General features: G+C 38.0%; 1 protein-coding gene across 2 annotated transcripts in view; it reads right to left on the reverse strand.

Moving 5' to 3' along the window:
* Positions 1-23,857, reverse strand: part of LOC119779140 (glutamate receptor ionotropic, kainate 2-like) — a 112,580-nt gene that overhangs the window by 41,524 nt on the left and 47,199 nt on the right. For both annotated transcript variants that reach the window (XM_038278676.1, XM_038278674.1), the window contains exon 6: positions 23,469-23,642. In XM_038278676.1, the coding sequence (XP_038134604.1) occupies positions 23,469-23,642 (174 nt within the window). The remainder of the gene's footprint in view (positions 1-23,468; positions 23,643-23,857) is intronic.

Genomic DNA, 23,857 nt, shown 5'->3' on the forward strand with positions numbered 1-23,857 from the left:
CCCTCAAAGTCAAGCTCCTCTGATTCTACGCTAACTAAACTGTCTCCCACGCAGACTCCAGTGAACCAGTTTCCCAGGCCTGAACCCGAACCTGTCATAATCTCAGTGCTTGTTGAAATAAACTCTGTTAAACCTTTACTCCTGTTTCCGCCTCAGTGGTGTTCTGCATAATTGGGTCCCCTTTGAGAGCCCATCATGACACTGAGCCACTATAACTATAAGCTTTATCAAAGTTTTAAGCCTACCCTTAAAAGTAGACAGGGTGTCTTCCTCACAGACTAAAATTGGTAGTTGGTTCCATGGGAGAGGACCCTGATAACTAAAAGATCTGCCTCCCATTCTATTTTTAGAAATTCTAGGAACCACAAGTAAACCTGCAGATTGACAGCGAAGTGCTCTGTTAGGGACATAACGAACAATCACATCTCTGAAATAAGATGGAGTTTGGCCATTTTAGGCTTTATATGCGAGAAGGAGGATTTTAAATTCTATTCTGGATTTAACAGGAAGCCAATGAAGAGAAGCTAGGACAGGAGAGATATGATCTCTCTTTTTTATTTTCATCAGAACTCTGGCTGCAGCATTTTGTATCAGCTGAAGGCTGACAGTAAAGAATTACAATATTCCAGCCTTGAAGTAACAAATGGATGGACTAGTTTCTCAGCATCACCCCTGGACAGGATATTTCTAATTTTTGCAATATTCCGCAGATTAAAGAAGGAAATTCTAGAAACCTCTTTGCTATGGGATTTAAATGACAGGTCCTGATCAAAAACAACAACAATTTTTTTTTAAACTTTATTATCTTAGTTTAATCCTATCCAAATTAAGTGACTTTTTTTTCTAAGACTCTGGTCCAAAGACCATAACTTCTGTTTTTTCTGCATTCAGAAGCAGAAAGTCAAGAGTCATCCAGGTTTTTATGTCTTCAAGACATCAAGACATGCCTGTAATCTATGTAATGGGTTAGCTTCATCTGGATTTATAGACAGATCTAGCTGGGTATCATCAGCATAACGGTGGAAATGATTGCCATGCTGTCTAATAATTCTACTGATTGGGAGCATATATAGTAAAGAGAATTGGTCCTACAACTGATCCCTGTGGTACTCCAAAAAGTAACTATTCACTATCCAGCTGGTGGTAGGCGTGTATTGCTGTTTTTGATTTGTAATTGAATTCCTCTATTCGTACACATTCTAAGTATATGATTAAAGCCAATTCAATTAGCATTAACCTTTTATTCACCATGCATCATCAGGGTGCAGTTACAAGGTAAAGGTAAGCTACAGTAACACAAACTGAAGAGGTGAGGCAAAAAAAAATCTCCCTTTAGCACTGCCACCAGCATCAGAGTCACATTGTCACTGGGAGAGAGAGATAAAGTCTTTGTTTCAGTAATGCTGAAGCTTCTTTGCTTTCTGATCAAACAGGGACCTATGGGGTTTGATGATTTGATTGAAGAGGAAGATAATTATTCATATCATTCCAGAGTTTGTATGGATTTGTGATGCTTCAACAACCGCACAATGAAAGTATTGCAGTCAAAAATAATGTATAATTTCCTTCAGTAGGCAAATATTTCAGCATACATACAAAGGAAGCTACAGACACATTTATTTTCACCCCTGGCGATATGTAAAACATCTTAAAATAAATCCTGCTCTTATTGTAGCAGCATGACTTTACACTCTAAAATTCTTAAAAAACATCCACCCTTTAATGTGAGTGCATTCACTCAGTGGAAAAAAACACACCATTCCAAGAAAAATAAAAAAAACAACAACAAAGCAACTATTGGTGTATCTACTGATATAACTGTGCTCTAAACAACACTTAGCTTTTCCTATAACATTTTTAATGATGGCATACAGAGAGATCTCTGACAGTTTTTGTTGCTTTAGTTTCTATTTTTTACGATCTCTAATTATTTTAGGTTCAAATAACTTTTAAAGAAAAAAACAGGCCCACTTTATCACAATTATTCAATGACTTAAAAGTGAACATTGGAAGTTTTTTTCTTTTTATTCATCATTTGTTTCCAATTACAATCACTAATCTTAGTTCGCTCTGACCCACAAAGAAAATTATAAACAAATGTAAGGGCTAAATGTAATTTTTATGGGATTAATGGTTGTATAAAAATGTGACACCAGTATTTTAGTTGAGGATAATTCTGTAAAATCAAGATTGTTTTTATTGCACAATATATGCTCACAAATTCCGTCAGGATTCCATTGATTTGATATTATTTCACACCTTTTATACATTTTGCCATAAGTGCATGTTGCCAGAAGATACATGACAAGCTGAAAGTCTTTTTCCAATAATGGTCCTAGTGAAAAATATCTGGACTTTATCAATGCTAACCAAGGAGGTAATTGGAAGTAAAGTTAATAAATTAAAGTGAACCGAGCGCATACGAAGATTAACGATGTCCCCAATGTCATTACTACAAGTGACAATTTTGGAGAAATATATTCATTTGGTTAATACTGATTTGTTTGATAAAATCATGGAGACTGATATCTGTCTGTCCAAAAACTAATCAGAAGCCAGCTGTTAGGTTATTATCTGCAATAACAAGGATGAGATGAAATACTGTTTAGGGAAGTGTCTGATTGCTCACTTATTCATTCAGCGTGATGGCGATAAACGTACAGCCAGAGTAATAAATAACTGCTCGAGCGTCAACTGCATGATAAACAAAGAGTGTGCTAACAGATGGTATGGCTCTGACGGTGCCCTCATCTCAACATGTATGAGTCAGGCTGGGACAGATACTGAAACAGAACATATACTGTTGGGAAGATGAAGGATCGGCACTGGGTCTGGCAAGGGAAACCAAAGCAGAAGTGCCTTAAAATACGATAGAAGAGGTCTATCACATGGAGACTCTGCATACAGTTAATTGATTACTAAGCCTTTAAAATAGCTTTTGGCTAACTAGAATTATGACTTTCTTTTTGGTTATTTATTGCTCCGGTGGTAACTGCTGCTCTGCAGGACAAACTTAATCAGATTTAATAATCAGATGAGTTCCAGTGCAAATGTGCTCAGCCCAGCAAGAAAAATCATAAAAGCAAAGAAATCCATTGTGAACAAAGCTTTGTTTTTTCCCTACAGGCAGTAGAACTGCATAAGGTTGGACTGAATCAATATGTAGGTCAACTTTATTTATTTTTATGTTATCAATAAGGGATAACTATTTTATATATATTATTTTCATTGTAATTCCCTCTAAGCACAAGCAGACTCAAGTTGTTTTCTTTTACTGGTTTATTTGAAGTTGTTCTTGGTCTCTCCAAATGTGAAAATTGAATAAGTTATTATTTGTCACATATATGCTACAAATAATAAATGGCACAGCAAATGAAATAATATTTACAACATAAACTAATAAATGAAATTCATCATTGGTTGCATTCTGCAAAGAAAGGGAATTATTCAAAACATCTTTAAGATGATGTTTCCGTAATCATCCTTAGCATTGACCTAGGAAAAAATCCACAGTAACTGCTTGATTGCTTCTTCCATGAAAGCTCAAACAAGACCTCTTTAAACTTAAAAAAACAGCACATTAACTATGTACAATATAATTTAATATGAAAGAGATACAACTTAACTCAATTCTAATTGCACAATTACCTTTTAAAAATTAAAATTATGTACAATAAGCACACATGCAACAATTAAACTCATTTAGTTTCTTTAGGCACCTTAAACTATATTATTGTTACTATCACTATTATTTATAGGTTTGTTTTAATGCCATTTAGCCTCTCAATTGCTAAAATATAAATTTCATGTGGAATAGGTAACTTTCATGTGGCTTGTTCATCAATATATTTTTTCTCCTGTTGTTTAATTTTTATTATAAGTTTGAATTAATCTTAGAGCAGGATGTGTAAAATGTGTACGACATATTTCTATACAGGTAGTTGCAGGACGCAGGTATAATGGAGCTGTAGTGGGATCTACTGTGTTGGTTTTTAATCAAATAAATGCAATACAACTTAAATTGACCTAACAAGAATATTGTTTGCTTTAAAGCTAAAATAATTTTCTTTTATGAAATTTTTTTCCTAGGTTTTTTGTAACAGCTTCTTAGGTAGGTTAGCAGGAAATACACATGCATTTTACTTTGAAGCAGCCTTATTGCTCAACACTAGTCTGTCTTTCTGGTTGCTATGAACAGTATATACTTTGTTCAGTTCACTTATAAAACACATTTTACTCTGAGATTTGCTGTTTCAGCTCTTATAGGAAGGGAGCTTATTTCCATAAATATTCTATTGGTGTTTTCTGTCTTGCAGAACCAAACAAACACATATCTCTATTTACATACACCACCATGCAACTATGATAAGAGCTAGGTTCAAGAAAAGATATCTAACCTTAACCCTAAAGTGTACTGAAAGAGGTGTGTGAGTCTGAGCCAGCAGAATGAAGACAGATGCTTTAAAATTATAATTACTGTATATCCTAATCAAGGTGTATGTGGAGTCATTATCCTTGCAAAACAAACTAATTAATTAGGAAAAAATTCAATAAAAGCATTGCTGATTTCATCGCTTGGGTTATCGATGAACTTTTGAATATAAAGCTTAAATATTTCAGTTTTTATTGAGGGAATACAGTCTAAAATAAATTCCTGGGTTTTGACTTTTCCGTTTTTAAGAGAAAATGGAAACGGCCGCAAAATGATAGTTATATGACTCAGATCTACCTTGTTCCCAAACATACTTTTGGGTAAGTCTGCAAAGTCTTTACCATAAATCTGGCACCAAAATCCTGACTAAGAAAACCAAGTGCCTGAATTGACAAAGTCCAAGCAGGACAAGGAAAAGATGGGGGCTGAAAAACAGTGAAATGAGACATATGTGATTTATGGATCATTTTATGGTGTCTCAGGGCTCTATGTGGAAAAAAAAGAACAGGCAGTGTCCAACCACAAAGCCCTGGAGTGAGATTCAGAGAAATGGCATCTCTCTTTCTCTCTCTCTCTCTCTCTCTCTGAGTGCATGCTGGGAGTTTGGTGGTGGAGAGTGTGGCTGAGAGCTTGTGAGTAATCTCAAACTTTTCTTTTTTTTTTCTTTCTAACTGTTTACTGTGTGATTGTTTGTTAATTGTTTATTCTTGTATCACCCCAAGTTACCGTGTGTTTGGGTGCTTTGGGGGGCGGTAGGCCGTGTTTCTTGACAGGGATGGCGTCCTCGGTGGCGCCGTCCCTGTCTCTGAAGCATGGGGTGAGGATTGTGCCGCAGCCCAGCACTACGGTGGAGCAGGTGCTGCTGGCAGTAGGAGAACAGGTGGGACATGGAAACATCTCATATGCCTCACGCATGAATAAGGCAGTGGTTGTGTTTCTAAAAAATCTGGAACATGTAAGTCAGCTCATAGAAACCGGACTGGTCCTGGATGATGAGTTTTTTCAGGTTTCCCCGTTGGCAGTGCCTTCGGTCCGGATCACCGTATCTGGTGTCCCCCCGTTTATTTCCAATGAGGCTCTGGAGACAGAGCTGAAGCGTTTTGGAAGATTTGCGAGCGGTTTCCGGGTGGTGAATCTGGGCTGTAAGGATGCCAAACTGAAACATGTTCAATCTCTGCGGAGACAAGTGTTTATGTTCCTAGATTCTCCAACCCAAACGCTGGACGTTTCGTTCCGTGTCAAACATGAGCAGGGATACTACATGGTGTACGCCAGTTCTGGAAACATGAAGTGTTTTGAGTGTGGAGATGTGGGCCACAAGCGGGTGGCATGTCCCCACAGACAGAGTGTGGTGGGGCCCGCGGCGTGCGCTGCGGCGAGTCCCGCGGCGGGTCCCGCGGCGTGCGCTGCGGCGGGTCCCGCGGCGGGCGCTGCGGCGGGTCCTGAGGCGGGCGCTGCGGGAGAGGATAGCGGGGAGGGGAGCAGTGGACAGCGGGCGCTGCCCGAGGCTACTCCTCGTAATAATACTGAGGGAGACTGCTCCGTGGTAGGAACTGACAGTGGCTCAGTGGTTGGGACTGAGGGTGATGGTTCCCTCCAGTTGACAGACAGTGCTGTAGGTGAGGAAGAGGCTGTGGACAGGACAGGGCAGAGAGCGGATGACCTGGGGAGGTCAGAAAAGGATGCAGAGTGCAGTCCTGTGCAGGATGCAGAGCTTCTGCAGGTGAACCCTGATAGTGAGGCAGATGATCAGATGGAATCCACTCATGGCCATAATGATTCTGATTCTGATAGTTTCTCTATCGCAGACAGCTACTTTCAGAGTGTTGATTTGTATTCTCTGGAGGAAATCAATAGTTTTCTAGATGACACCTTTGGAAAAAAAGTCAATGTAAAAGATTATTTTCCTGATGTGGATAAATTTATTGAATCGGTCACTACTTTGCAGAGAGTTGTTGGTTATGATTTACTGGACAGCAAGAAACGTTTTCGTCTTAAGAAGCACGTCACAGGTCTAAGGAAAACTCTTAAAACAACAAAGGGTAAAATGTCAAAGAAAATGAAACTTTAACAAACAGTAACATGATTGTACAACACTGGGTGTTTCAATTCTGTTGGTTTTCCCTACTGGTCTGTCTCTATTCTCCTTACATGCAGGGTCTAAGAGTGGCCTCTTTAAACATAAATGGGGGTAGAGAGGGAAAAAAAAGGGCTATATTAACAGATGTTATCACACAGAAAAGACTGGATGTAATTTTCCTACAAGAAACACACACTGATAGCACGAATGAAATAGATTGGGGCTTATGGTGGGGAGGGCAGCATGTCCTTAGCCATGGGACAAATCTAAGTGCTGGAGTTGCCATTCTGTTTTCTTCCAAGTTAAATGTAACTGTTATTTCCAGCACAGAGGTGGTGAAGGGCAGAATGCTTATGGTGAGAGCTGAAGTAGAGGGTTTCAGCTTCATTTTCATTAATTTATATGCACCAAACCAAGGCTCTGAGCGGGAAAAATTTTTTAAAATACTGAAGGAAGAACTAAATAATATTGGTACAGGAGAGTTTATTGTATTGGGTGGTGACTGGAACTGCTGCACTGATTTTACATTAGATAGGACCGGAGAGGAGCCACATGTTCAGTCCTCCTTATTTCTGTCTCAAGTATTTACAAAAAACGATTTGGTTGATGTGTGGAGGATGAAACACCCTTCTGATAGGCAGTACACTTGGGTCAAAATATCAGATGGGAGAGTAAGTGCAGCTAGACTGGACAGGTTTTATCTACCTGCTTCTTTCACTACTAGAGTTCTTAGCTGTCAAATATTCCCAGTAGTTTTTACTGACCACCATCTAGTCTTAATGGAGCTGTTTCTCTCTCCCACTGGAAAACAAACATCTTTTTGGCGTTTTAATGTTAAATTATTAAAGGATCTTACTTTTTGTGAAAATTTTAAATTGTTTTGGGCCTACTGGAGATCCCAGAAAGTTGATTTTCTTTCCCTGGCTCAGTGGTGGGAGGTAGGAAAAGCTCAGGTTAAAGTTTTTTGTCAGGATTATACAGTTGGTGTCACTACAAAAACCAAGAGAGCTGTGCAGGAGTTAGAGGACCAGATAAGGAACTTGGAAAATGCCCTTAAAGAGAATCAGCAAAATGATCTTTTACGATCAAAAAAGGGGGAGCTCAACTCTTTCCTGCAGGAGAGAGCAAAAGGAGCTTTAGTCCGAGCACACTTCACAAGACTACAGGACATTGATGCACCAACCACCTTCTTTTTTAACCTGGAGAAGTCAATTACTTCAAAAAAACAGATGGTGTGTCTCCGTCTCCCGGATGGGAAGGTGACCACAGACCCAACGGAGATGAGGAGGCATGCCGTGGACTTTTACACTGACTTGTTCAGGGCGGACGGCTGTGATGTGGATGCTGCTGCGGAGCTTCTTCAAGGACTTCCTCAGTTGGATCCAGGAGATCGGGAGGCTCTGGGTTTGGAAATAACTCTGGATGAACTGACTGCTGCCGTGTCTCAGATGACATCTGGAAAGGCTCCGGGAATAGATGGTCTGCCTTCAGACTTTTTTAAACATTTCTGGACCATCATGGGACAGGACCTTTTGGATGTTTTTAAAGAGTGTCTTATGAAAAAGACACTTCCAGCTTCTTGTAGGCGTGCAGTTCTTTCTTTGCTCCCTAAGAAGGGAGATTTAGCCCTTTTAAAGAACTGGAGACCAGTAGCTCTTTTATGTACGGACTACAAGATTCTTTCAAAAGTCTTATCAAACAGACTGAAAACTGTTATTGATTTTCTAATTGGTGCAGATCAATCATATTGTGTACCTGATAGGTCTATGTTTGATAATTTGTTTTTAATGAGAGATGTTTTTGATATTTGTAAAATTTATGACATTAATGTTGGTATCATATCCATAGACCAGGAGAAGGCCTTTGACCGAGTGGATCATGATTTTCTTTTTACTACCTTACAGGCTTTTGGTGTTGGGGAAGGTTTTCTGTCTTGGGTAAAGCTGTTGTATCGAGGTGCCTGTTGTGTGGTGAAGGTGGGAGGTGGATTGAGTGTTCCAGTGCCAGTTAGGAGAGGGATCAGACAAGGCTGCCCCATTTCAGGCCAGCTTTACAGTATTGCCATTGAGCCTCTCCTCTGTCGGTTGAGGAGTAGACTGCGAGGTCTCTCCCTGCCAGAGTTGGCTAACATGCCCCCTGTTATTGTATCAGCATATGCTGATGATGTAAACATATTTATTTGCAATAAGGGAGACGTTCAAGAGTTACAAGAAAGTTTGTCCTTGTATAGAAAAGCTTCCTCTGCTAAGGTGAACTGGGGAAAAAGTGAGGCTTGTTTAGTGGGGGAGTGGGCTGTGGGGAGCATTCCTTGTCTTCCTGGTAACCTTAAGTGGGGAAAAAGGGGTATAAAAAGTCTTGGAGTTTTTATTGGGAATGAGGATTTTCAGAGACAGAACTGGGAGGGAGTGCTGGAAAAGGTAGAAGCCAGGTTGTCTAAATGGAAATGGTTGCTACCTCACCTGTCCTATAGGGGAAGAGCTCTGATAGTGAATAACCTGGTTGCATCATCTCTGTGGCACAAGCTCATCGTGTTGGTGCCACCATCAGGCCTACTGAAAGAAGTGCAGCGGCTCCTGGTTGACTTTTTCTGGTCTGGTCAACACTGGCTGAGGGCATCGGTTTTGTATCTCCCTGTGGCAGAAGGAGGACAAGGACTTGTAGACATTCTTTCCAGAACCGCGGCTTTCAGACTGCAGACGGCACAGAGGCTGTTGTATGGTTGCAGTCGCTGCTGGTTATCCCCTGCTCGATTGCTACTTAGGTATGCTGGACGGCTTGGACTGGATAAGCAGTTATTTCTGCTAAGACCATCTGAAGTTGACCTGACAGGACTCACACCTTTCTACACGTCGGTGATTAATGCCTGGCAGACACTGAAGGTCATAAGGAATCAGGACTCTGGGCCAGGGATGTGGATCTATGAGGAACCACTGTTTCACAACAACTTCTTTAGAAACGCTACTTTTTCTTCTGCTACATTAAGAACAAAATTTGTTGAGGCCGGCATTACTAAACTGGGCCACCTCACCAAAACATCCCTGGAGACGCTCAGTGACATTACAAGCATCCAGTCTTACAGAGTGCTGAATAGGATTATGGAGGAAGTCTGGCAGTCCCTGTCTGAACCAATGAGAAGCTTTGCTAAGAATCACGCTGGCCAGTGGAGGGATGATGGTGTGTATATTTTTCCCTCTCTGAGTGTCTGTCCAGCTACTGAGGAGCAACAGGAGAAGAGTTGTTTTCTTCTCAGCATGAAAACACCAGAGCTGGGAATTTTCAGCTCCTGTGGGAGGAAGCAGCTGTACTACAACTGTGTGAAAGTGCTGAATTTTCACTCTCTGGCTGGAGTGAAGGAGTCAAAATGGTGTGAGATATTTGCCTCAGACGTTACCCCTAAAGGCAGGTGGAGGGTCCTGTATAAACCCCCTGTTGAGAAAAGGATGGCGGACCTTCAGTGGAGGATTATACATGGAGCAATAGCCACAAACAGACACAGAGCTCACCTGAATCCAGGCACTGGGGAGGGCTGTCCATTCTGCACTCACAGGGAAACATTAGATCACTTAGTGGTGGGTTGTCCTCGGCTAGTTGATCTTTTTAAAGTTTTGAAAGGATGGGTGGAAGCTTTGGGGGAGGTTTTCTCTCTTCCTCTGTTTGTTTTTGGACCCAGATACACAGTGAGGAGAAAACTGAAATTAGTTTTAATTAATTTTTTGTTTGGGGTGGCTAAACTAGCCATTTGGAGAACCAGGAAGAATCAGATGCTGGGTCAGGGTTGGACAGATGTGGTGCAGAGCCTGAAAGGTCTGGTTGCAGCTCGTCTGAGAGTGGAGCATGCTTTCTACAAACTGACTAATAATGTGGAGGCTTTTAGCGCTCTGTGGGGGACTAGACATGTTTTATGTTCAGTAGAGGAAGATGGCTCCCTGGTTCTTAATATTTAACGTTTGGGGTTTTTTTTTGTGTGATAATGGTTGTTTTTTTATTGTGATGATGGAAACAGACTATGTTTTCCTGATGTAAAGTAAATAAACAACGTCAAACCTCTCTCTCTCTCTCTCTCTCTCTCTCTCTCTCTCTCTCTCTCTCTCTCTCTCTCTCTCTCTCTCTATTTCTCCTTTCTGTGACTTTTCCTGCTCTGTCTATCTTTGCCTCTTTACTAAATATGTTCCTCCTTCCATCAGCCCTGTCTCTTCCTCCCTTATATCCCTTTTGTTGATTCGCCAGATGCTCTCTACAGTATTTCACTGAACTATGAGCCAACATTACTCAAAAGGGGACGTTAATGTTTTTTTATGCTTATATTTCCACATGCTGAGGCACCAGAGGATTTTAGCTTCATTTTAATAGGACTTTGTCACAGAGCTTTCTCCAACTACCACCTCTTCCTTCATCAGGATAGTAGCATTTATTTGACAGCTTAACCAGAGCTTCTCTCTAGATTTAACCTCTCTTTTAATGAGGGATTAAAGGACTTAAGAACTGTTATTTTTCTTTTTTTCCTCGAGAGATCCAGTGGAGAAAGACAGCTCATATCAAGTCCACACAGATAGATTGAGTCATACACTCAAAACTTTTATAAAGTGACTTTTAATGTCTAAAAATGACTTCTCTGATCAAATTTTCTTTTTGTATGCGTTGCCCTGGTATCTTGAATGAACAGTAGGTTGCTTCTGATTGTCTCGCAGTGTCAGTAAGCTTTTCTCTCCAAAAGGAAGACAGTGAATTGTTTGTTCTGTTGTATAACTATGTATATTTAATGACTAAGTGGTTCATTAGATTTTATCTGATTTCAGGCAAAGAAGTGGACACGCTACAAGTATTATAAGAACATATAGATACTGTACGGGTGAAGCTAAGGATTAATAAGAATAACACAGACAAACAAAAACAATAAAAAAATGTATGCATTCAATTGCCTGAATATAAATACGTTATTATTCATACTATTATGCATCCAGCTATCTTATGTATGGTGTGTGTCTGAATGTGCGTGAATAGTAACATTATAGCAGATGAGGGGGGATATTTGTTTTAATTATGGGAGGGGTCAGGTAAAACAAGAGACAATTTCATCAGTTCTGGGTGCAGCTCATCGTGGAAGAATGGAAGCAGCAGAAATCGCAGACAGAAGAGACAACAAGGGCCGAGAGACAGTCACATGCCAAGTTCACTACTGGATGACCCCTGCCATAGAGTCGCTGTAAAGTAACACCAACTAAATCACACAGTTTAACACCTCTACCCTCCACAGCAGCCAAAGAAAACAAACCCTCCTTCTTAGTGTAACCAGCTCAGTACCCAAAACCCCAAATAATAATCAAAAGACTGAAAACTGTCCACAAATCCACAGGGACCATTCTGGCCCAGATATCGAGCAAATCATCCATAAACCATGTCCTGTGGCTGCAGAGGAGCTGTCCACTGCACTAGCCCTCAGTATACAGTAAGCACTACATCCACTACATCTAGATATACACCCCATCTTGACCAGTGAATTGCCCACAATGCCACCAAAACAGCCCCATCAGGAGCCAGAACAACATCCAGGAGACCTTCTGAGGAAACACCAATGTACATCCAAACCATGACTACAATGAACACATGGCCACCCATTACCTCAGACCTGAGGACCCCACACCAGTCACATTGCAACTCTTCTTTAATCAGAGTGCATTTTATTGCCTTGCTCCTTTTTGTTAAATCTTTGGGGGGGGGGCAGATAATCCTAAACAACCAAACAAGAGTTGGAACAGTTGTTTTGGATTGGAGGAAAAACTAACAAAATATTCATAAAATCTCTTCCATTATAATCCAGTAAGGCTACAGGTGCTCCCTCTTGACATCCATTTCCTCTTCTTTAAATTTCTATGAAGATGAATTCAGGTCAAATATACTCTGGGTAAAAAAGCAGCCAATAAATAAAGGATAATAAACACATTTGATGCCATGGAGTGTGTATCTTCAAATTTATTGCTCTTAGAACCACAGTGTGGTAGACAAAGTGACAGACTGCTTCGGCTGTCCCTTGAGCCGTGCCACTTGGCTGCATGGTTAAAAATATCTCAAATTGTGATTGCACACAACAAACATCAAATACATTGCACTGCTTAACTATTTTATTAGATCTGACAAAAGAGGCTGTGATTTTTCAGAGCTGTGGTGTCCCACGTGAGCCCTCAGGCAACAACATACAGCTGGCAGCGCAGTCCAGTTCAGAGTCCTCTCCAATAAATGCCACTTTGTCTAACATACATCTGATTAAGTAGCCTTTTTATATGATAGACCATCATCGTTTCTAATCAACCTTCAGCCAAATTGAGCTTGAAAGGGTTTTGTAGATTTGATCTTCCTTTGGTAATAAACAGGCCAGACATCTCCTGTGATGAAGTGGTAAGTCGCTTAGATTGTAAAGCCATTGTATTTTAAAAGGAGATGAACTCTAAAAAGTAGAGAAGTAGGAAGAGAGGATTGCTGAATGGCTAAACAGTTCTTTGAATCTCACTCACCATCTGGTAAGCTCTCATGGCCAGAGAACTGTAGGCAACAGACAAGACAGCGAGGGAGGAGTGCGAAATTTGTGGAGGGAGTCCCAACCTAATTCCTGGTGTAAACATTATAGGCAGTCTTAATTACACCAGTATTGTTGCCAAAGAGTGATCATTTTGGAGGGAGAGATTCTCCAGAATATGGACATACAGATTGAAGAATTGATAAAGATGCTGGCTTCAACATGAAAAAGATTTTCAAAACAGAAACTAATTAAGGGACAAACTTTGAAAAATATATTTTAATCATTCTATGGTTATATTTAAATACTAAAATGTAAAAAAAAATGTAGAAGTAAAATTAATTTGCTATCCACATGATATTCATTTTGCTGCATGGTTGCTCAGCTTGCAGCACTCTTGCTTTGTATCAAAAATGTTCTGGGTTTGATCTTTCTATGGGTAGAACCTTTTGCCTTCAGAAACTGAATTTGAGTACCTGAGCTTGAATTCATGTAAATTTAAATTAGATGTATTGGTTTTAAAATGTATTTACCAAAGTGAAACTGAATGAATTTTCTCTGATAATGTATGACAGTTTTGAAAATTGAGTCAATCCATTTTCACCTTCTAAAATCGTTTTTGTCTTTTGTTTATGCTTAGGACCTAGTGATGGCCAGCTTGATAAAATCTGTCTAACTGAGGTCTATACTTTCTTTTTACCATTAATGTATATTTTCCACATATATATGTATTAAACCCTTAACCTAAATGACAAAGGTCACCTTATGAACCCTGTAAATAATAATCATATGCTCCAGGGTCCTAAGACCATCCAATATCCCCAAGTCCAAGGGTAAGCATATAACACTCATCCTCTAGTGCAGGCAGCATTAACCTCCAGGGACTGATTGTATGAAACTGATCTGGTGATAGTTGTATCCCTGATTGCTAAGGCTTTTACTGCTTTGTAACCTCTGCAGAGTCTTGTTTCCATTACTGTTGAAGAATGTTGGGCGTACAGGAAGAAGTGAGGAGGCATCTATGATTTACTTGATACTATTGCTTTAGTATCTGTTTGACTTTGTCCTGTCTTTTTGATTTATTGATGTTGCACTGGATTATCTTTTCCGCTGTTTAAGATTCTAGTAAATACTCTCAGTCATCTAGGACAAGGTAACTCTAAAAAGGTTAAAAAAGCAAAACAACAGGACTGCAGTTTTTTGGATGAAAATATTTCCCCAGTGAGGCATAAGCGTCAGGATTTTTAGCTGTTAAGGAAGTGAATGTTTAAGATTAAGTGGTTCTTATTTAAAGCCAGTAAATCGATCAGCGATTGCAGTTGAAATAAAGCAATAGAGAAGCGAAAAATAAAAAGGATAATAAATCCTCTAATAAATGTCCTTCTCTCCACCATTTCTGTTTTCACCCACTCACAAATAGCTTCCATCGACCAAGACAGCAGTGGTGCTAATAATGCTGATGCTGTGCCAAGCCCAGCTGGTGATGCCCGGCACAGGGCATCGAGTGTCTGCTCTCACCAGTCACTTTCTTTAAAAGGTTCTTCTCTCTGCCAAGCAGGATCAGAGGGAGGGACATCATACTGCTATGATAGAAGAATTCAACCTCCAAACCCGTGCACAACTGATCTTTGTGTGTTCCTTTTTTTACGTATCAAATACATTATTAAAGCCCTGTTTTATTTTGAGTTTCCCTGGAATACAACAAATGGCTTGTTATTATTCTCCTTTAGATTAAAGTACAGTTGCATTGTTCACATGTTTTTGTACTGATATTTTTCTTTATATGCAGGATAATTTGCACTTATCTTTGGATGGAAAGAATTTTCTGCCAGAAAAGGCACAAATATCCACAGATATTTACAAGGGTCTGTTTAGAGACCCTGGTGACGAAGCACTGTTGAAAAAAATGTGTATCTACAACAAGCTTTGCAGTGAAGGCAGTAATAGAGTGGACATTGAGGAATTACAGCGATGTATCCATCCAGTTCTAAGGGGAAGTTTGAGTGAACTTTTAAAATGTCATTAAAAAAAAAGAAAATGTTAATTACAAATATTTCAATCTGCTTTATTGTGAATAAACAAGGTAATGAAACTGTAATGCCATACTTTGAAGTTTCAATTGGTCGTAATAAACAAAAAATAGAGGTAGCAAATCTAATAAATGTGTTAGAACTCTGTAAAATTGTACTACCTCTATGGTAGATACCATGCAGAGATGTCAACAGGGCATAGATCAGCTGTTTTTAGTTGCAACATATGAATCAAGGTGCTACAACCGAAAAAAACTTGATTGACAGATGACCGTTGATATATGATTGGCAGAATTTAGGTGTACAAGCTGATGTATAACTAACTGGCCTGCTTAAAATTACAAAAAAAAAAAAAAAAAGCCACAGATTTCAAGACAGGATTTTTTATTTATATAAATGTTCAAACTTTTGGGACTATACCGTCTGATAAAGAGTACATTTATATACATGTTTAAGCCACAACATTTAAATATGACTTCAAAGGTATGCATATTCTATTGCCCTATTTGAAAATATACTGAATAATTTCATTAACTATCAATATCATAAAAGATATTATTACCTCTGCCAAGGGGGTTATATATTTACGCACGTTTGTCTGTCTGTTTCCAGGATAACTTGAAAAGTTCTGAATGTATTTTAATGAGATCTTAACCTAGAGTTGCACCTCAGTCCAAGGAGCAATCCATTACATTTTGGTGATGATCCACATCATAATCTAAATACAGGAATTTTTTACAAATTTCTTTAATGTTATCTAGCAGAACAGCTTTTCTAGTTGATAAATACTTTGATTGATAACATGCAACAGATGGGAATTTTTATTATAGCAACAGTAAATGTAATATTGGATTTTCTCAATAATTTGATTCATTCTTTTATTATATTCAATTACAGTAGAAAGTCCAAATAGTGTTTTTTTCATCTTCCACATTCCCTTGTTAAGACTGTCATATCCAATGCTTCTGTAAACAATACACACAACCAAACAAAGATGTCTACTGCTTAGTACTATTAACCATATGAATATTTTCTCAGGTGTTGAGCTCACATAAACAGCTGGATAGAAACTGAATCCTGATTGAAGCAGATAAAAATGATTTCCCAAGTGCTTAATTTTTTTTGCACAAAGTTTAACTGTGCAGTGATTCATACCAAGAAAAACTACTGTCTGCATCCTCTGTTCAATATTAGCTTGACGGGGGATTTCCTAATTTGGCTGAACACCCTCACCGAGGGCCCTGATTTGGTTGAAATGTTGCTTAAATGAAGCATCAAGGGACCCGTGTGTCTTCAGTTGCCAGATTTCAGACAATTGTATGCTATAACAATCAGCCAAGTCCTCCTCTTTAGGGGCACAATCAATTGGGGGAACTGAATCAGACATTTTCAGCATGTGTTCAGCATATTTAAGGCTTACCTGTAGGACAGTACAAACATGTATTTAAACATGCATTATAAACACTTCCTAATTGGAGTGTATAGCTGCCACCTTGCAGGTTCTGCCAGAACTCACTGTGGGTGTCATCGACTCTTCTCCCAGCAGTGCTTATTAATTCAGCTATGTATCTGCCCACCCCACCCTCTCTTCTTTCCATGCCCCTAAGTATATCCCAGCTACTTCCTCCTTATTTGTCTTCCTCTTTCATCCTCCTATCCCTCCATTCCTCATTTAAACCCCAAAAGAAATTAACAGCTCTCGGGCTCCAGTCACAGATGCAGAGCATGTCCCGGCCAGTGCATGTGTGAACATTAATATAAAGGGATTTATCTATTGCCTAATAACATGGTAGTGCTTTCAACATATGCATCTAACATAGTATGTGGTTAACTCTTCCTCACTTGGGAAATAGCTCTCTCCTACAGACTTTTACAGATTGGTTATATTTAGACAAACACTCTGAAAAAGGCTTCCGGTTAATTATATTATCTCATGAAATATAAAAAAAAAAAATGACCTCATTCAATACTGTACAATTTAAATAATACAAGTTAATTTATTTATTTATTTGAGTATTTAGACTGCTCAAAAGGAGTGGACTTAAGCAAAGGCTTTATACCCCTTAAATAAAAAAACAAAAAAAAATTTCCTTTAACAATCAAACAAGTAACAGAGCACATCAGTATCACATGACAAAAAGGCAAGAAGAGCATATAAATACATTAGACAGCTGCTGCATTTGTTACAGAATTGTAGGATAAACAAAAATAATGAAAAAAAACAAAAATTAACAAAAACAAAAACAAATTTTTTTTTTTTTTAAACAGAAGTACTGATGAACAGGACTTAACCTCATCCTCTAAACAGTTCCCCTCAGTCACACCTTGAAACAACAGACTTTGTCATTTAGTGTCTGTTCGTGTTTTAGGCATAATAAAACATAGATGAAGTTCATATGAGATGCTTTTTACATCAAACAATTTATGGACACAATCCGGAATCATATTATTTTTTATTTTATACATTAAATTGCAAATTTTATAGTCAACTAAGTCATTACATTTCAAGACTTTGGAGCTAATAAACAGATTATGAGTGTGATGATCGTAATCGGCTTTATTAATGAGACAGACTGCATGTTTTTGCAGAGTGATAATTGACTGTATGGTTGATGTAAAGGTTTTCCCCCTATCTCGGTGCACTATGTCATAAATATCTATTATCAGCATGTTGGATAGGAGATGCAAGGACATAACATGCGCTTGACTTTTTGCAAAATTCCAACTGACCTGTACATTTTGATTTGAAATGGGCCACATGGGGATGTTAGCGCCGTTTGTGATTAATAAGTACACCCAGGAATTTATTGTCATAGACTTGATCTAACTGAAAATCGTCAATGGTGATTCTTTAACCTGTTTATATCTAATACCCTGTGCAATAACTATATATATAAATACCTATTTAATACCCTGTAATATAACCCTGTGCAATAATCATTTTAAATAAGTGACTTCAGCTGTTATATATTTATATATCTATATATATGAATGCATGTATGTATATATGTGGATGCACTGAATATACGCCATGCTTACATGTTAACCTTTTCCTCCTTTTGACACCTTCTTTTGATTATTGAGCTGATGGGACAACTGAATTTCTCTACTGTGAGATCAGTAAAGTCTATCTTATCTAATCTTGAATTTTGTCTTATTTATATTTAATGAGAGTTGATGATGTCAAAACACATTTTGAGGATCTTTAATTCTGTTTCCATTTTTCCTTTCCAGAACAAAAAATATTAGTCTCATCTGCAAATAAAATAAAATGAATAAGATACTTTGCAGATATTATTAATGCACAGTAAAAAATGATTTTGAGCCTAGAATTAAACCCTGTGGTAGTGCATATGTTATCCTTTCTAGGTCTATTTTTTTATTTTGTATTTGTACATATTGGTATCTATTGAAAAGATAAATATTTTTCCCGGCATTGGCAATCCCTCTAATTCCATAATGCGCCAATTTCTTTAGTAAAGCGTGGTGGTCAATGGTTTCAAACAGCTTCTTTTAATTCTACAATTATACCAATTAAATGTTCCTTATTTTTTATTGCTGTATATTTACAAACCATTTACATTATTGCCATTTCTGTTGACCTATTTTTACGAAAGCCTTATTGTTTTTCTGTCAATAGTTTGATTATATATGATAATAAGTGAGTACTTTTTTTTATTCTCGAATGTATTTGTTGCATCTCTCATTTAATTAGGGCTTTTAAGTCTAATAGTTCCCAGTTTGAGCTAAACGGAGTCCTCGCCCTTTGTACTTACTATTAATAAAAGTCATTATTATAAGCTATTGCACCAGAAATTTCAATTGTGTTGATGACACTGGAGAACATCCAGCTCTCTGAAGAGGTAATTACAGTTCAATGAAATGCAGACATCAGGAAATTATTCAGAGGTAGAAAATAACTGTGCCCAAGGCTTCATAAAGGAAAAGATGATCAGTTTTTTATTCCCTTGGTTAAATGTAAGACTATTCTTAATTCACTTAATCGGGATTATTGAATTTAAACGAAAGTTAAAAACTCCCACAAATTAACACATTAGATTTGTAGGAATAAATTATTTTTAGATGAGAACCTCTTTACATGGTAGTAACTCTGCACATTTATATATCCATCAGCATCATGCTCTTTTTGACCAACACTGTGTTCTTTAATATTAGATAGGCTTATATTTATATGTTCTTTTTAAGAATGATTTTGCATGCAAAATTATATTTGTTAACAACTGTCAGGTTGTGTGGAGATTTATAGAGGATCCAAACACAGAGATGAGAGAGAAGCTGAGGTGGTTTCTTGCAGGTTTAATAAAAAAAAAAAAAAAAAAATACAAAATCTAATGCCCAGAACGGATCAACAAGTAAAACTCAAGAACCAAAAAAGCTAGGAAGCAAAAGGGAGGAATAAAACAAAAGAATGATGAGGATCCCGCAAAGTAACTGAACAGGATGTGTATATATGGGAGGCAGAAACAATGGGAGGACTAATTAGCTGATAGGGAGCAGGTGTAGACGGGAGTAATTAGAAGGCGCTTCGGGGATAGGAGACTGGCACAAGGGGGCAACAGAGAGCAAATAAAAAATAAAACACTGTTTAAATATAACACAAAAATAGAAAAAAAGAGAAAAAATAAAAAAAAACACAGAATCAAATAAATCAGAGTGTAACTGAAAATAAAAAAAATAAATAAACAGAAGTCCACAAAGGGCACAATCATGAAAACAAGGATTAAAGCTAAATAATATATGTACAATGACTTTCTTTGTAGTAGTAATGGTAAATATAGGAAATTACTCCATCAGTCAGTATGCCCTTCAAAACAAAGTCCAACATAGAAGTTTCTGTTTCTTGACATGTTTACAACATGTAGGTGTACAACATTTTTGAAGGATGTGATACATTTTATCAATGAGTATCTGTCCAATTGATCAATGTTCAATGCTAGTTGTGGCAAAAATGCTGTTTTATGTCAATAGCGCAGTTTAAATTGCGTTTTAAATATCAAATACTTTATTAAAGCCAAAGGGAAAAATGAATCAGAAGCGATTGATTGTTTATTATCAAGAGGGAGAAAAATGTAAAACTATGTACTTTCTAACAGTACACACTTAGACTGCACATACAAAGCCATGAGCAGCTCAATAGTCCTCAGCTGCATTAGCCTATCAATATCTAAATGATGAAGATTTGAAATTTGACTTCTGCCATATAATCAACAAAATCAAGCTTGATGAATCCAAAACTGTGAAAAATAATCAGACAAGAAATTAACCTCTAGTGACTTCTTAACTGAATCTGGAAAGGGTATTCCTGCTTAAAAAGTTTGTGAATTTTGTGAAAAGAAAACCTCCAACTTTATGCATTGCTGCTTTCATACATTAGTATGACTGTGGGCTTAGTGCTTTTGTCCTGCAATGCAGATACAGAACCGTAATGCCTTTGGCATAGAAAAATATTAAAATAGAATAATCCTTAGCTGTCAATTATGTTTCTAGATTCATCCAGGCACAATTAAAAACATTAAATCTGTCTCAATGTGTTGGATTTCATGAATCATCAGGTCTTAGTACATTTTCTTACATACTGTTGTTCTAATTAATGCATGTACGTATATTGTGTTCAAAGGTTTTGTATTTACAGTTTTCTTCTCCATCAGGGTGTGGCATGCTTTTTTTTACCATGATGTTCTCATCTAGTTAAAGATGCACAATGCGATACCCAAACTTTTGCTTGCCTAAATAATTCTCCACTATTTATATTTTTCATTTTAACAAACTACAATTAAACTGAAACCAGTGTATAAAAAATAAATTGCACTAGTTGGTTTTCACATGTCCATTTTATGGTTATAAATGTCAGAAACATTTATTTTAAAACACATTTAGGAGGCATACCCACAGCATGTTCTTGGTTGCAAGCTAACCTCGACTAATGATGAACTTGGATTTTTGCCGGAGAGAAAAACTCAACATCACCCAATGGCTCTGAATGTCACTGTGATTTTGCACTGGCCTGCATTTTCACAAGCCTTGTGATGTGGGAAAATATTGCGTGCAACTCTCAACAGTTGTAAAAAAAGACAAGCCACCCCCCCCCAAATTATATCTCCCGCCCATTCTTCTTTGTCTTTCTTTTTATCAAAGCCCTCTGTGCCCGCAATCTCTATCACCTTCCTCCACACTCTTCCCTCCCTCCTCAATCTCAGTCAATCAATCCCCTCATGAAATCGCAAGGTGACATGTACAGTGTTGTCCTGGTAACCATTGCTACATAACTGTTGCCCGGCCAACGAGTGCAAACAAGCTTCAAGAACAGCAAGGGGCTGGAGCAATAAGAACAAGACATTGAGGAGAAGCTATAAAATGCTAAAAGAAGCTTCAGGGGAGACATAGGATCACACACTGGCTACTGCGGTGCACCCTCTATTTTTATTTAATAATGCCATTGAGATTGGATCCTTTAGCCAAAGAACTACAGCATAAATATCAGAACAATTGTCTGCTAAATAAAGAAATCTATTGGAAAAGAGGCTACATTCTCAATATTTTTGTTAAAGCTACCAAAATGTTCCTATACTATGAATTTATTATTTCTTTAGAAATACTTTTCCTGGCCATGGCCACCCTGTGCAATGCCTTGGCCACCCCACTGGCCAGGGTAAATTGTAGTACCATCAGTTTAGCATTTCCTCCCATTATGCACAGCCAGGGACGTAACCTAAAAAATCACAAAATAATCCAAGATTAGAGTAGGTGTGTAGTAAAGTCTTTATGATTTCTACAGGCACGTCTACCACAATAGTAGATTCAAACACTAAAATTTTGGCATTTAGTTTCAGTGTGCCACCCCAAGATTTTTAGTGGCCCCATCTGGCCACACCTATGAAAAATTTCTGTAGGCGCCACTGCACAGCCATAATGTAGTTGGCAGGTAGTTTTGTTGTTGAGAAATGTTTGCTTTTCATTTAAATAATGATCAACTTGATGAGACTTACTTGTTTATGTAGCCAACTTAAAACAACATTTTGCCTTTAGAGTGAAATGCAATGCAATGAAACACCATTCTACAATTAACTTTTGCTTTTCATTTCTCTTCTTGGATTATGTAAAAAACTGAGTAAATGTTCTATTTAATGTATTTTTAATGTGTTCTTCAGTATGTTTAGTACAAAATAACCTAATGATGAAAGAGGAGCTGCACTAGAAACAAAACAGCCCCAAACGTATAAATAGATCAATCTAAATAATATCTATTACCACATAGTGTATCACTAATTAGCTATTATTTAACTGTATTTTTTTAAGCGGCTTAACTTTGTAGAAAAAAATCTTAATAAGGTCTTTGTAGGTTGCAAACAAATTCACTTGAAAAACCTCTTTCATTCATTTTCATCCCTATGCATCCATGCTGTCTTTTAAAGTGAAGAGGTAAAGATAAAACAGAAACTCATGCATCTTCTTGAGAGAAATTGAATTCATTTTTATTATTAAAATAACTGCAGTGCCCTAACCAAATGTTAGATTAAAGCATGTCAATGTCAACAAAAAAAAAAATAAGTTTTCATTAATCCTTTTATTTTCAAATTTAAGTGAGAGAATTAAGGACGTTACTGATGTGCCGATAGATACTAAGAGATGTGCTTAACTTAAACAAAGGACCGTCTAAAAGCCCTTGATGAAAAGAGATTTCTTTCAATGCACAGATTTCTGCGTTCTACACTCTAAAGCTGCCAAGAAAAACAGAATGGATTGCTGGAGCAAAAAAGGGTGTTTGTCTCAGAGGAAGGTGCTGCGAGGGAGGTGGAGTAAATTGACTGTTTAGAACAACAGACCCAGAGAGGGACCTTGAATGTCCATAGCGAGCTCCCTTCCCTTTTTCACTTTCAAATCACCTTATCCCCGGGTTTTTCTGGATGTTGTCCTAAAAAAACCAAGGCCATAATTTCCATCCAATTTGCTCCTTCTCCCTGCATGAACACTGACAGATTGTCATATTTTGGCCATGCTCCCAGAGGAGTGCTGTGAGAGGCAGGAGGGCAGATAAACGGCTATTACCATTCACACCGGCTCATTACTGGGCATTTAGACCCGGGAGCACCAACTCCTGAGCTCCACGCAGAGGGCATTTATGCTGTTCCAGCTCTCACCCCAGGAACCCAGCAGCATTGGCTTCATGATTGACAACTCACATCAAGCCATTTTTTATATTTAGATAAATAGTGAATATTTCAAAAAGTAACAGAAACAAATGATTTTTCAAACGTCCAATTTTCTGCATCATAAATTCTAAAAGTTACGATTGGCTTTCAATTGATTTGGTCATTCAGATGAAAGATTGTGTGGCCAAAAGCATGTTTGTGTATGTATGGATTGTGTAAGGACTAAAACAAGGCTAAAACCTACTGTCATGAATCCATCCAGCAGGCCTGAGTCAGGTTTGGGCGGGGCTTGTAGCCGCTCCATTGACCACTTCTCGATGATTGATGACACCTGAGAGTTTTCCGTGTTGAGAATGCGAAACCCAGTCATGTTAACTCCACTGTAGCGATACGGTTCCATATCAAGGGCGAAAAGGTCCTGGAAGAGAAACATGATGAAAGTATAATGTTGTGTTTGATCTGGAGAAAAAAAACAAAATAAACTTTCCATACATTTTTCATCTAAATAATTTAGAGATGTGAGTTGATTGGCAGCCCAGGCCTTATGACTAAGGGCTTAGAGGTTTATTTAAAGGTATTTTCTTTTTTTTTCTCATATAGAGGCAGTAGCCTTGATAAAGGCATGATTTCAAG

Source organism: Cyprinodon tularosa, unplaced genomic scaffold, assembly GCF_016077235.1.
Source record: "Cyprinodon tularosa strain WSP-4 unplaced genomic scaffold, ASM1607723v1 ctg143, whole genome shotgun sequence".
NCBI classification, from domain to species: domain Eukaryota; kingdom Metazoa; phylum Chordata; class Actinopteri; order Cyprinodontiformes; family Cyprinodontidae; genus Cyprinodon; species Cyprinodon tularosa.